General features: G+C 39.7%; 2 protein-coding genes across 2 annotated transcripts; one reads left to right on the forward strand and one right to left on the reverse strand.

Annotated features, from left to right (window-relative positions):
- Nucleotides 1-4,549: 4,549 nt before the first annotated feature.
- LOC126695276 (clathrin coat assembly protein AP180) lies at nt 4,550-6,786 on the reverse strand. Its single transcript, XM_050391960.1, has one exon. It carries the CDS (start codon nt 6,613-6,615, stop codon nt 4,660-4,662), a length of 1,956 nt encoding a protein of 651 aa, XP_050247917.1. The 5' UTR covers nt 6,616-6,786; the 3' UTR covers nt 4,550-4,659.
- A 4,721-nt stretch (nt 6,787-11,507) lies between these two features.
- On the forward strand, nt 11,508-15,106 carry LOC126696192 (uncharacterized). Its single transcript, XM_050392970.1, has 5 exons — nt 11,508-12,726; nt 13,174-13,321; nt 13,403-13,510; nt 13,628-15,002; nt 15,077-15,106. Exons 1-5 carry the CDS (start codon nt 11,508-11,510, stop codon nt 15,104-15,106), a joined length of 2,880 nt encoding a protein of 959 aa, XP_050248927.1.
- Nucleotides 15,107-15,363: the final 257 nt, after the last annotated feature.

Here is a 15,363-nt window from a genome sequence, read left to right on the forward strand (position 1 = left end):
GAGTTAGTTAAAATATTCTTCATCATTAATATTTCGTCAATATTTCATCTTAATGTTGCCCCTTTCAACCAAAATTTTTCTCTGTCACTGTTTACATGTCAGGCTGATTTTGATGTCCTCAATCTTCAGTTTAAGGCTTAAACTGACCCACCTATACAGGGACGGAGCCATTCTTTGGCTTTTGCGGGGCCATGCCCGCCCCCCGCCCCCCCCCCCCCCCCCCCCACCCCCCTCCAAAAAAAAAATTTGGAAAAAAATCAAGGAGTATATATATAGATTACAAATTTGAGTTATTTTGCCCAAAACAATTACACTTGCCCCCCTAAACAAAATCTTTAAAAGAAAAAGAAAAAGCCCATTAAAAATTTACAAATCTAAAATCCAAAAAAAAACTAAGGTAAACCTAAAAAATTAGGTCAATAACAATGTCACCAAAATAGAAAGGCTAAAGAAAATTGAGTACAATCAGACAATTTACCAAAAACATTAGCCAAGTCCTTAAAAATTTTGAAACAAAACCAATCTGACATCAAATCATTCCATCAAATTGCCCAAAAAAAAAAAACCCTAACCCAGAGAGACACATTAGTACTGAGACATGAGGCAAAAGGAATGAAGACTGAGACCAAAAATGCAGTAGCACCACACGGCACGTTGTAGCAGATCTGCTTCTGAGAGAGACCAAGAAAGCACCAGCACGGTATTTCCCTCTCTCATCTTAGCTAAGCGGAGGCAGAGCCTCTTTTCTCTCAATCTCTCTCTCTCTCTCTAACTCTTTTCTCTCTTTTTCAATGGAAGATGGAGAACTCTTATTTTTTGTGTTTTTTTTTTGCTAAATGAAGAATCACTATTTCTATATCAATACTTTAACTCTCGTTTACTGTTTGGAGTTTGGACCCATATACTAGGTGTTTTTTATTTTTATATTTTTTTATGAATCTGCTTATAAGGGCACAAACGGACCTATAGCCTTGGAACGACCAAATAGTAGCCCAATGAGCCCACCACAATTAATTTGTTAGAGAATGGGTAGGATATTGACTACTTAATGAGCTAAAGGTAATCACAATGAGAAGAAATGCCAAGTAAAAGACTAGGAACACTCAATTATGAAGAAAAAGGGATCCTCGGTTGGACCAAGGAAGATCTTTTATATATATGGTTTTGTTTTCTCTCCTTTTTCTTTTTCCCTAGGTCCTTTTTCTAAGGATCTTTATCTTCCTTTTATATTTACACACAGATTATCTTCATCCTACACTTGGAGGGTTGAGATTGCATTTTTAGAACTTCTGTCCCATCCAGAACATACAGGTAAGCTTCTGCCTCGCAATCTGAGTTGTGCCACCACTATTCATGATCATTTCCTCATTAATGCAACTAGAGGAGTAGTTGTCTTGCATTTAATGCAGAAGGGATAGCTTCCACTCCCTTCTCCTTTCACCATTCTTGTAACCCGTGCCAAGTCTACTTTATTTCATCTGTAATATTTTAACTTTATATGCCTTCTATGATTACTACTCGTCCCCCAGGTCAACAGGTGCTCGTCTTGTGGCTATCCAATGCTCGTCCAGGAGGTCCGAGGGGCATCCTCGGAAATCATCTTAGCAATCCACTTAGATGAGATTAGGGATCCTCGTCCACACACTGCTGATTGGGTGATTTTGTTTTTTTTATATAACATATGCCCGCATGAATAAAGGAGCAACAAATAACTAATGGTTGTGCTTGTCTTTTAGATTTTTTTTTTTTTTTTTTTTTTTTTTTTTTTTTTTTTAAGTTGAGATGGTTTGAAATTTTAATGGTTAGTTGTTAATATTTAATAAATTTTGTTGATTGTAGTGTTATGCTACATGCGTAGTGTTGTTATGTGCCTTTTTTTTTTTTTTTAACTTCACCCCCCTAACTTGAACTTCTAGTTTCGCCCCTGCATCTATATACCTTAAATTTAAAGGTAGAATTGAGAAATTGTGAATCTTAAGCACTTTTCAATTGTAAATAAAAGGTCCATATGCAAACAAAAATATCTAGGTGTAAAATATTCTCAAAAAAATAATTCTGGGTGTAAAATACATTACTATAATGGTTTGTACAACCAACATGGATCCACAAGTAGATTTGGGCTAATATAACTTTAATAACCCTCTCAAACTCAAGGTGGGCTATAACAAGCCGACTTAAGTTTGAGATGAGATAATTAAACTAGTTTAGCATATAAAATTAGATGAAGATGTCAACAAGCTAATCTTGAGAAAAGGCCAAACATGTATAATTTATTTTTATCTTTGTTTGTTTTACGCCCTTGTCAAAAACAGTAATTAACTAGTTTTAAGGCCGAGTTGATTACTAGATCTATTATGAAAGCCTTAGATTAATCAGATAAATATCAATATTATGCAAGTGTGAATTTTTTTTTTAAAAAAAGACATAATATGATGACCTAGGAAAAAGTAATTAAACAAACTAGGTTCACAGGAAAAACCCAAGATGACTTGACCTTATCAATCCCTAAATAAATAGATCCACTATCAAATAAAATTTCATAGACTGAATAACCCTATTCTTCGTGACCTTATCAATCCCTAAATAAACAGATCCACTACCAAATAAAATTTCACATACTGAATAACCCTATTCTTCGTAAACTTACCTAAGGTTATCTAACTTAGCTCTAAGATTCATAGACTTCTTTGATAGTAAATTGTTGCAACGTGAATCTCTAATCTATGACTTCAGTATCCCCTAGAAGATTTAAATCGAGCACCTTTGATATTTGGAGTGCCACAACTTTAGATCCACCAGTTCAGATTGTATAAGAATGAACACCTGTAGTGACTTTATGAGTAGTAGTCACAAATGAAAAAAAATTTAGATCTCAAAAAAGCAGCTCTAAAGTCTTAAGAAAACGTGCATTAGGGTTTACTTATATAGTAGACCAAACAAGAACAAAACCATAATCACATGGTAGGTTGATGGGCTGAATCAAATTTGCATAATTGCAATTCGATCGGTCAAGCTTAAATTCCAATTTGTTGAAATTGTAAAATCTCGAACTACTTAAAATAATTGAAGTCCTATTCTTTCATACTGAAAAACCAGAAGCTTGAGCACTTGCCTATACATTCCTATAGACTCTAAAGACTATAACTTATATTCACATGTTTTCCAACACAAATCTAGATATTGAACTCCTAACAATGTCATCCCAAAATCTTTTTTTTAATTTTTCATTATCAACAGTAATCTATCTAGTGAACATTTCTTTATTCCCTAAAAAAAAGTGACCCTTTCTTTAAAATTCAATTGAGGAAAATTGACATTTGCCCCTAATTTACAAACTATGCAACAAAATGTGCCTATTTTGAAACAATTTAGCAAAATACCCCTATTTTTGAAACTAGATTTTGATAAAATCAAGTTATGTGTAAAACTTGATATTCTCAAAATCAACTTATATGTATATTTTTAAGTGGAACTCAACATTAGCAATGTCAAGTTTCATTTAAATTTTCAAAAAATTTAAGTGGCAAAATATGCATAGAACTCAACATTGGTAATGTCAAGTTCCACTTGTAACTCAATTTTGTTGAAATCGAGTTTAAAAAACATGATCATTTTGCTATATAATTTGTAAATTAGGGGCAAATGCCCATTTTTCCTATTGCAATCCATGGACTTCATTTCGTGCGTATCACGATGTGATCAGGCGTCAATGACCTTTCAGCCCAATCTTGTTTTATAATGTTTTTGCTTAACAGTTGTCTTTAGGATAATTGCTAATAAACCATTTTAGGAAAGTTTTGAAACCACTTTCATAAAAAATATAAAAAACTGTCAAAAATATTAATTGCATTTTTATTTTCCTATAAAAAATTTTCAAAATAATTCTTAAACCAATACCCTAACGTATCCTTCTAAATTAATACATCACGATCCACCCACAGCCGAAGCTCATAAAAGTGGTTCACGCAGCTGGCCCAGGGAGCTAAAGAACCCAAGTATCTATGAGTTCGGGCCACTTACAAAGTGCTCGAGCGACACAATGGGTCGAGTGAGCAATTCATGGGCCTATAAAAACATCCAAGTGCAGAGCCTTGTTTGTTTCTCGTTTTCATGGCCTTCAACTTTTACATATATGTGCCCGTTTGGATTCAAAGTTTCCTGGCGTCTGCGTTTTTGTTCTGCGGTTTTCTCTTTTTTTTTTCTTTTTTTTTGGTTCAGCCCGCATTTGTTGACTTTTGCACAGTAAACAGTGCATTCGTGCACTGTTCATGGACCTACAAATTCCACTTTTCAGCCACTTTTTCATTAAAAATGGATCCCACAGTACTATTTACACATTTAAAAATTATTTTGTTACAGTGTTTTCAATTTTAGCAAAAATAAGCTCAATCCAAACGGACTCAAGTCTACTATGATAAACATGCTATATCCGAGGATGATTTTGCATGTAAACGAGTTCCAAATTCCAATGGTATAAGCCTGTGATCCTAATGTGATATTTTTGTAAACGCAAATTTGCTAATGCAAAGAAAGACAACATCTCAAAGAAGTTTGGAAGTGTAGTACTAAAAAAAAAGGATTTCTTTATTAAGCTAGCTATAGGCCTATAGCTATACAATCAGATATTAGTTTACAAAATTCGAGCTTTTATCTCACAAATCAAGTCCGACGCTTTGCCATGATCTTGTTTTGCTGCTCTAACCACAACTGTTGCTGATGCAACAGACTTTCTTGATTCATTGACACATTAGAGACATGTTCATTGGCCAATTCACCAGGCCAAATCGCAAATGGGTCTTCATTAGGAACTGCGGGTACTGTCTCGTTAGGACTGTTGGCACTAAAAGTTGGTGCTGCCATTGTTTCACTAAAATTCTCAACACAAAATGTTGGAGCTACTGTGTTCTCGTTAAAATCGTGTGGAAACAATGTCGGTGCAACCACGGTCTCAACTTGTGCGCAAAAACTTGGTGCCGTAGCTGTATCAAACGTGGGATTAACTGAAAACATTGGGTCCACTGTAAAAATGACTGCCTCATTGGTACTGGTTTCAATAGTAGTTGGTATTTCATCTTGTAGAAATGGATTGTATTGGTGTTGAGGTAGTGAAGCTTGATTAATTATCAAATCGTTCTCAACCAAGTGTTCGAACCCGTTGGCTAGACTTGTAGAAGATTGCACTTGTTTGGCTGCCGACTCAAATAAAACAACTTCCCAACTATCTTGTTGAGAGTCCAATTCTAAACTGGAAATCTCCGAGGTTTCATTTCCTTGTTGTTGATTTTCTTGTTTTTCTTCAAGTTGTGAACAGTGATCATGGAAACTTACGAGGTCTAAACTTGAATTTGTTTCTAGTTCAAGGGGAAATGAAGAGTTTGATCCGGAATCTTCATTAGCACTGGTGAAATCCTCAGTGCAAGAAGATTGTTTCTCGGCTTGGTCCTCTGAGAAATATTCTTGCTCAATTGACATACCCGTTTCTGTAAGAGCCACAAGATCCTCCAACGATGTGCATCGCGAATCACTGAATTCTGATCCTCTCTGTGACAACTTGTCTGATCCTTCTGATTGCTCGTAAATAATCTTCTCAGAACTCAAAACAGGCATAGGAAGAAGCGACGGTGATCGATGACCATTGTTATGACTAGGAAATGAATCATGATCTTTCAAGAAATCTTGCAATGTCACTATAAGCTCTTCGGAAATCTTTTGTACACTTGGATATTCAGAGGTCCTTCCTACCCCAATGCTCTTGCACAAATCGTAAAAACCCGAAAGCTCTTCAAATTGTTTCGTGGCTTTAATACAAGCTTGAAACGCATTGGCACAAGATTGATATTGCAATTGGAAGAAGCTGTCTAAAAGAAGCACAAGCCCATCAGAAATGTCACGGTAGAGATCAAAACTCTCTTGCACAATTGCATAAAGCGAAATCAATACCAACTGGTTAGTTTTGGCTGCACCGGTAGGTCTTGTGCCTATAGCTCTATCGAGCAAACGCTGCCAATATGAGATTCTATCAAGCAGCATTACAGGCTTCATGTCACGTACCGGCGAAACAGGTTGCCGGGTTCTACTTCTATGGCGGTGGCTTAAGCTTTCTATTTGAGTATACGTAAACCTCCGTTGAAGCTTCCCCGTAAGAAAACAGTCTAAGCGCTCGTCAAGATACAGAGCAAATGTCCTAACAAAGGCTGTGTAATCCCAGGGGCTTGAATTTGAGTCGTCACGGAAGTTTGAAAGGTTAAGAATCTTTGCACCACGTTTCATTGCATGAAGAACTTCCCTTGGGAAATATGGATCACCATCTTGGAATATTCTAAGAACAAGCATGAGGGACTTGACGGCGACGATCCAATTGCGAGTTCTGCTAATGCGTTTGGAAATGGCTATGGCACAAGCCGCGACGTAGACTTTGTTGGAAGAAATGAGTGAAAGGATTTCATTTACGTAACGATCATCTATGGGGATTTCGACATGGGAGGTAGCTTTGAGGATCAAGACCTCGAGGTTGGCCGCGTTGGTGTTGGAGTAGACCTTGGCTATGCTAATGCTGGTTTGGTCTTTCACTGCTCCAAGTGCCTTCCTTAGCTTGCTAGGCATTGTTGAGACCATTACAAAACCTTTGCCCCTACCACAAGAAATACCCTCTTGTATTTTGTCACCTGAGGCCTATGTTTTTGTTCCAATGAGATCTGTATTGTATTATCTCTTTCTCTCTCTTTTTCCCCCTGAGGCTTGTGCAAGAAAGAGAGGAGTTTGGGTGGATTTTCCAGAAAAAAATTGAGGGAGGATGGTGGGTTTTTTTTTTTTTAATTTTGTTTATGTGGTAATTTTTAATGTTACTTTTGGGTGGTGGAGAGTGCACAGATTAAAGGCCTTAAAACTCTGGTACCCTTGTGGACGTGACCAAAGCTCTCACATTTAGTTTAGATGACCAAGTCAGCATTTTTTACCAAATTGGTTTAATGCTGTTTTCACCTCCTTTGCCGCGTTGAACAATGAAAATGCATAAAACGACATGATGAGTAAGTTATACGTGGCCCTTCCAAGTTCCAGGTTGGGGGTTGTAACAGATAACAGTAGGAACTAGGTCTGTTCATTTTACAGCTCAAACTACGAACATTGTCGTCTATAGTTACTTATATTGAACAAAATTTTGTGTCGTTTGGTCACTAAAAATATGGCACAAACGTGCTTTTCATGTCATTAGAATGGAAACTCATTCTGGAAAGCTCATTGCTATTGCCATTTTTCTGAAAGTTGGCTAGCAAATACGCAAAAGCTTTTTTTTTTTTTCCTTGATAAAGATAAGGGCCAGGCGATTCGACTATTCCTAAGCAATCAGTAGCCATCAACTTTTTTGAGAGAGAGAACTGAAAAAAGAGAAAAAATCTGATGTCACAACAAAATGCATAATTTGTGCCACAGCTCACCACATTAACGAGTTGTGATTGGTGAAAGAGTGTCTTTACATAGACCCACTATCACCTTTACATCAACCACAATACACCACATAATAAGTTATGGCATAAATTGTGCCTTTTTGTGGCACTAAAACTGCTGGAAAAACAATCAATTATGTAACTTTTATGACGTACGATTAGGCCCAAGTGGGGGCACGAGTTAAGGCCTGTGTCATGATTTTTATAATTGAAATGATTCACATGAAGGAGAATCACTGAAATGGACCAAATAAACACAACTTGAGTGCGTGTACAACCTGGATTTTTCTCGATCCGTAGAGAGTACCCCTGAAGAGGGACTCTATATGTAGAGCAAGGATGTGGACAATGAACTCAAAACAAAATTGGCTGTGGAACCAAAAATACAGATGTTACTTTGCAGTAGATGCCAAATGAAGGAGGCAGCAAGAATCTATGCCCAGTGGCGATTCCAGGAATTTTTCTCAGGGTGTTCTTGGGTGGACTTGCCCTGTTACAATTTTTTCTTTTTTAGATTTTAGTTGAAATTTTTTTTTTTTAGTTTTTTCTTTTTTGCTTGAAAACAATGTTATGAATACCGTTTTGGACCCTGTTTCGATTTGTTTTGTGGAATAGAATATTTTGGTATTGATCTATTTCGATGTACAATTTCAGAGTGTTTCAGGGTTTCTAAAAAAAATTAAAAATAATATATATTTATATTTTCTTATACATCATAAAATTATTAATCCAAATAAGTAATCCTCAAATAAAACAAATCATTTTGTTTTTCTTCTTTGACATTCAAATCATTTAGTTATTACATAACAATTACTATTTTAGAATATTAAAACCTAAATATGTAATTAAATAATGAAAAACAACAACTAAAAATAGTACAATAAAAGTGTGTGTATATATATATATATCAAGTATCAACTTAACATTGTTTTTTATTTTATTTTATTTTTGTCTTTTATAATGTGTATTCACTTACTTACTTTTTAAGGGACCATATACCACAACTCCAATTCAATGCCATGGCCCCATCCACCTCCACACTAAAAGACAAGAGCCGAACAGCAATGTCAACAAAATTACATATTTTTATATTTATATACACCTACCCAAACAGTAAAAAACTAATAAATTTATATTGTCAAAAAGAAGACAAACAGTAAAAAACTAAGCAATTTATATGGTCAAAAAAAGACAAAAGCATAAAAGTTAAGCAATTTATATAATTATATCGTGAAAAGATAAGTCTAAACTCCAAACACACAAGTCAGACACTCAAGACTGAGAATCGAGCATGAGAGAGAGAGAGAGAGAGAGAGAGAGAGAGAGAGAGAGAGAGAGAGAGAGTGTGTGTGTGAGTCAGAGCAGAGATGAGATAGGGCAAACCGGAAAAGGAAAGAGAATTGAAATACCGTCGCCGATCTCGCTTATGCCGTCGCCAATCTAGCTTATGCGGTCGCCGATCTCTGCGTGATGATCAAGCTAATGGTCCAGAACCGTCAGGCCAAGGTGTGAGGTGTCGGTGGTGCCTCCGCCGCCGCAGCACTAGTCATCAAGGCGCTGAAGGAGCCGGAGCACGACCGGAAGAAGACGAAGAACATCAAGCACAACGGTAACATCTCGCTCGACGATGTCATCGAGATCGCTAAGGTGACGAAGCCTAGGTCAATGGCAAAGGATTTTTTTTTTTTTTTTTAAAGTATGGCGAAGGATCTTAGTGGACTGTGAAGGAGATTCTAGAGCTTAGGGTTTGCTTTAGCCTTTATTGGGGTTTGGTTGTTTTTTTTTTTTTTTTTTGAGAATCCGTGGGTTTGCTACTATTGGGCTTGTTGTGGGCTTGATGTTGGTTGGGCTTGCTATTCGTTTTTTTTTTTTTTTTAGAATCCGTGGGCTTGCCATTTGATCTGTTACAATTTTTTTTTTTTTTTTTTTTTTTTCAGATTTTAGTTCAAATTTTTTTTGGGCTTTTTTTTTTTTTCCTTGAAAGGAGAACAAATAATTTTTTTTTAATTGGAGAGTGTTCCTAATTTTTGTCGGGGTGTTCCTAATTTTTATTAGGGTGTTCCTAATTTTTTTTTTAAGGATGAACAAATAAAAAAAAATTAATTATTATATATAATTTTTTTTTTCAGGTCAGGGTGTTCCTAGGAACACCCTGACCATAACGTGGCGCCGCCACTGTCTATGCTTGCAACCGAGCTCATGAGACATATCAGGTGGTACACCACCGCCTATGAGCTCTCCTACTGTTCAATTTTTTTTTCAAAATCTAGTGGGTTTGGAATTTGATCGTTGATAAAATACAAAGCTGACATGCTATATTATATATTGCTTGTTAAAAGAAAATATAATTCTAATACTATATAAAAAGTCACAATTTTTGTTACAATTATCTTATAAGACAAATTATGACTAATTATCTATCATTTTTGATGGTGTCACAAATAATCCCAAGTCCATAACTCGTCCATATGTTTCGTCCAACGACAGAAGCAACAATAGGCGGAGAAAATTGCAAGCGTACCAGCGACCCTCGTCCGTATATGGACGAGCTTAATACCTCAAGATCTACTCGTCATTTATGAACGACCAGCCTTCCAAGATGATCTCGTCCGTCTTTCACTAAAAGTGGACGAGATCATCCTGGAGGTCTCGTCCATCCTTACTATGGATGGACTAAAAGTGGACGAGCTCCTCATGAAGGTCTCGTCCATCCTCACTATGGATGGACGAGTTCATCGGCCCGTCCGACCTAGGTAACTTCCACAGCGGTTACTCCCAATTCTCCGGACTCCTCGACACTAGGAACGGTTACCAAACAGATAACCGTTCCACACACTATATAAGGCTTCTTCGATGAAGGAAAAAGGTATTGAGACATTTTTCTTACTTCTAAGAGAATACTTCTTCGTTACAGAGAGTTCAAAGTAACTAACTTGATCATCGGAGGATTTTTGGCCGGTCCCCTCTGATTCTGTGTCTTTGGTATTACAGGAGATAGCCCGAAGATCAACGTTCAAGTCTTATCAACCCACTGATAATCAAGGAATCATTAGTTGGCGCCGTCTGTGGGGAACGATTGTTTTACAGTTTGCTTCTCCGTGACAAAGGGTTGATGGTTCGGACTAGATCAAGGGCTACTAGCCCAGGCCATCAGGGAAGCAGCAACCCGCTTCGCGATCGCCAGTCTGCGCCGGTCATGCAATCATCTGCCCAACATGCACAATCTATGGCAGACGCTATGGCGGAGTTGACTCGCCAAAACCAAGAATTACGAATGGAGATTAATATGAGGAGGCAAACACAAGAAGAACGTGAAGGAAGACAAACAGATGGTCATGGTGGAAGAGAGAATACCGAAGTCGGAAGTCAGTTTAGAGGCACCACTTCGCGAACGGTACCATACTTGAAGGAAGAAATGGACCAAATGAAGAGAGTTATGGAGGAGATGAAGGAGAATATGAAAAGAGCGAATCCGATAGAAGACTTGGTTCACAGGACTGATTCTCCCTTTACGGCTTCCATCAACGGTCACCCACTACCATCAAAGTTCAAGTTGCCTTCTCTGGATTCATATGATGGAACACGTGACCCGTTTGATCACATAGCCACTTTCAAGACCACCATGCATCTTCAAGGAGTGCCTGATGAGATAATGTGTAGGGCCTTCCCAACCACCCTTAAGGGTTCGGCGCGAGTTTGGTTTAGCAAAATACCTCCAAATTCGGTGAGTTCTTTTGAAGAGTTGAGCAAGTTATTTGTTAACAATTTCATTGGAGGACAAAGGTACAAGCGTTCCTCGTCCAGTTTGTTGACGATAGAGCAGGGAGAGAACGAGAGCCTTCGGTCATTTATCACCATTTTAACAGAGAAGCTCTCAGTGTGGACGAAGCAGATGATAAGCTTCTACTGGCAGCCTTCCACAACGGGGTGAATTCAGATCTGTTTATACACAAGCTCTACGAAAAAGAGCCCCAGTCCATGGCCGAACTCATCCATTCGGCTCAAAATTTTATGAATGCAGAAGATGCAATCATTGCTAAGAAGAGGAAGAGGTCCGAGAGAATGGACGCAAATCCCAGTCGTCAGCACGAGCAGGGTACTCGTCCAAAGAAGGGACGGATGGAGGAAAGGAGAGATCGAGAAAGTAAGAAGCCAGGCCCTCCAGTACGGAACCAGCAGTATACCCCTTTAAACGCCCCACTTGAGCAAGTCCTTATGCAAATCAAGGATGATCCTTCCCTGAAGTGGCCGGAGAAAATGAAGGGTGATCCCAACAAGCGCAACAGGAACAAGTACTGTCGTTTCCATAGGGATCATGGCCATGACACGGACAAGTGCTTTGACTTGAAGCAACAAATTGAAAATCTCATAAGGCAAGGGAAGCTGAGGGGTTTCCTTAGACGAGACCAAAGGGACGAGAAACAGAAGGGAAAGATGGAAGATTCATCGCGACCACCACTCGGGGAGATAAGAGTCATCATTGGGGGAAGTACAACTGGCCAGTCGTCCAAGTCCAAGAAAACTTACTTGAAGGTAGTACAAAGCGTCCAGCTTTCTGGACGATCACCAATAGCAAGATCTACGGACGAGCGGGCAATTACTTTCACGGACGAGGACGCTGATAGAATTCATCACCCTCATGATGATGCCCTCGTCATCTCCTTATTAATTGCAAACTACACAACCAGAAGAGTGCTTGTGGACAATGGAAGCTCAGCAGACATTTTATATTATCCAGCTTTTCAGCAGATGAGATTAGGACGAGACCAGCTCCGTCCAGTGAACTCCCCCCTAGTAGGCTTTGGTGGGATGAAGGTGCAACCAGTGGGTACCATTTCCTTATCCGTGGTAGTGGGGGCATATCCACGACAGATTACCAAGGATGTGAACTTCCTTGTGGTAGACTGTCCATCCTCTTACAATGCCATCATTGGGAGGCCAACTTTGAATAGTTGGAAAGCTGTTACCTCTACTTACCACTTATCAATCAAGTTTCCAACAGAACACGGGGTAGGACAGGTACAAGGTGACCAACTGGCAGCAAGAGAGTGTTACTTGGCCATGTTGGCCATGGATGAACAAGTTCAAGCAATGAACATTGAAGAAAAGAGGGTTGTAGCAGAACCTACTGAAGCATTGAAAGATATTCCTTTGGATGAAGATAACCCTGAGAGGTGTACCAGGGTTGGAGCAGATTTAGAAGAGAAGATTAAGACGGACCTCGTCCAATTTTTGAAGAACAACATCGACGTGTTTGCGTGGAGTCACGAGGATATGCCGGGTATAGACCCTAGTGTCATTACCCACCGTTTGAATGTATGTCCTTCCTCCAAGCCTGTGCGGCAAAAGAAGAGGGTGTTTGCCCCTGAAAGAGATAGTGCAATCAAGGACGAGGTCCAAAAGCTTATGGTAGCAAAGTTCATTCGGGAAGTGTACTACCCGGATTGGTTGGCCAATGTAGCAATGGTCAAAAAAGTGAATGGAAAGTGGAGAATGTGCGTTGACTTCACTGATCTGAACAAGGCTTGCCCCAAGGACAGCTATCCGTTACCGCGCATTGACCAATTAGTAGACTCAACTGCAGGCCACAAATTGCTTAGCTTCATGGATGCCTTTTCAGGATACAATCAGATAAGAATGGACGAGGCTGATCAAGAGAAGACATCTTTTGTCACCAGTCAAGGCTTATTCTGCTATAAGGTGATGCCGTTTGGTTTAAAGAATGCAGGGGCGACATATCAGAGGTTGGTCAACCACATGTTCCGTCCGCAGATTTGGCGGAATGTGGAAGTCTATGTAGATGACATGCTGGAGAAAAGTCAGGATGAAGGAAGACATCTAGACGACCTGCAGGAGACATTTGAGACATTGAGGCGGTATCACATGAAGCTGAATCCTAGCAAATGTGCTTTTGGAGTATCATCAGGGAAATTCCTTGGCTTTATGGTATCCCACAGGGGAATTAAAGCAAATCCAGATAAAATTCAAGCAATACTGGACATGAAGCCACCGCAAAATACCAAGGAAATCCAATCCCTCACTGGACGAGTCGCTGCGCTTAACAGGTTTGTCTCTAAAGCTACTGATAAATGTTTGCCATTTTTTAAGGTTCTCAAAAAAGCATTCGAATGGACCGACGAGTGTCAGAGAGCTTTCGAAGATTTGAAGGTATACCTTACCAGGGCACCGCTGCTAAGTCCATCAGTGGAAGGAGAAGAACTATATTTGTACCTAGCGGTAACCCCATATGCTGTGAGCTCGGCATTGATAAGAGAGGAAGATAAAGTCCAAAGACCTGTGTATTATACAAGCAAGGCATTGAAAGGAGCGGAAGGACGATATCCACAAATGGAGAAGTTGGCCTTCGCACTAATCACAGCTTCAAGGAAGCTGAGGCATTATTTCCAAGCACATGTCATTAATGTTATGACAGATCATCCTCTCAAAAAAGCAATGAATAGACTGGAAGTTGCAGGGCGATTAATCCAGTGGGCTGTGGAGCTAAGTGAATTCGATATCAGATATCAACCAAGGCATGCCATAAAAGCTCAAGCCCTAGCAGATTTTATTGCAGAGTTTACCCCAAGTCATAATGAGGCAGAGGACAGCAAGAGATGGATCGTCCACGTGGATGGTTCGTCTACACGGCATGCAAGAGGAATTGGTGTGGTCCTACAGTCCCCAGAGGGAGACAAACTGAAACATAAAGTCCGTCTACAGTACCAAGCGACAAACAATGAAGTCGAATATGAAGCCCTCCTCAAAGGGCTAGAATTGGCGAAGTCCGTGGAAGCCAAGTCCATATGTGTCATGGGGGATTCCCAACTAATCATGGGCCAAGTGAATGGGATGTATGAAGCGAAGGAAGGACGAATGAAGAAATACCTTGGTAGGGTGATGCGCCTTGTGAAAAGGTTTGAAAAAGCTGACTTCGTTCAAATCCCCAGGGAGGAGAACGTGGAAGCTGATACTATAGCAAAAGAGGCCTCAGCAGATGAATCATTAGAGAAGTCAGATGAAGTTCAGTATATGCCGAGTATAGATGCCCAGGAAGTACAGCAGGTGGATAACAGAGAAAATTGGATGACTCCCATTATATCATATTTGAAAGACGGACGACTACCAGAAGAAAAGGACGAGGCCAGAAAGGTGAGGGTGAGATCAGCTAGATACGTCCTTATGAATGAAGTGCTATACAAGAGAGGTTTCTCTCAACCTTACCTTAGGTGCCTAGCTCCGGACGAAGCGAACTACGTGCTGAGAGAAGTTCACGAAGGGGCATGTGGCAATCACTCAGGAGCCAGATCACTTGTCCACAAGGTCGTCCGTGCAGGATATTACTGGCCGAACATGCAAGCTGATGCAAAAGCATACGTTAAAGTCTGCGACCAGTGCCAGCGATTTAGCAATGTCTCCAGACAACCATCGGAATACCTCACCCCAATGGTAGCACCGTGGCCCTTCGCACAATGGGGATTGGACATTTTGGGTCCCTTCCCTTTGGGAGTAAGGCAGATGAAGTTTTTAGTTGTGGGCATCGATTACTTCACCAAATGGGTGGAGGCAGAACCGTTGGCAAATATCACACAACAGAATGTTAAGAACTTCGTGTGGAAGAACATTGTCTGCAGATTTGGAGTGCCGAAGGTATTGGTGTCTGACAACGGACGGCAATTTGACAATGCACTCTTCAAGGACTTTTGCTTACACTTTGGAATTCAGAACCATTACTCCTCGCCTGCACACCCCCAAGCCAACGGCCAGGCTGAAGTAGCAAACTGATCCTTGTTGAAAATCATCAAGACTCGGCTTGAGGGGGCAAAGGGAATATGGCCAGATGAATTACCAGGAGTTTTATGGGCATACATGACCACTGTGAGGACCCCTACAAGGGAGACCCCTTTCAAGTTAGCCTATG

The sequence above is a fragment of the Quercus robur genome, chromosome 8 (assembly GCF_932294415.1).
Source record: "Quercus robur chromosome 8, dhQueRobu3.1, whole genome shotgun sequence".
NCBI lineage: Eukaryota > Viridiplantae > Streptophyta > Magnoliopsida > Fagales > Fagaceae > Quercus > Quercus robur.

Coding starts and splice junctions, on each gene's coding strand:
- LOC126695276 (XM_050391960.1), bottom strand. CDS start 6,615: ATGGTCTCAACAATGCCTAGCAAGCTAAGGAAGGCACTTGGAGCAGTG.
- LOC126696192 (XM_050392970.1), top strand. CDS start 11,508: ATGGACGCAAATCCCAGTCGTCAGCACGAGCAGGGTACTCGTCCAAAG. Junction 13,511..13,627: donor CGAGTCGCTGCGCTTAACAG/GTTTGTCTCTAA, acceptor ATACCTTACCAG/GGCACCGCTGCTAAGTCCAT. Junction 15,003..15,076: donor TCGATTACTTCACCAAATGG/GTGGAGGCAGAA, acceptor CATTGTCTGCAG/ATTTGGAGTGCCGAAGGTAT.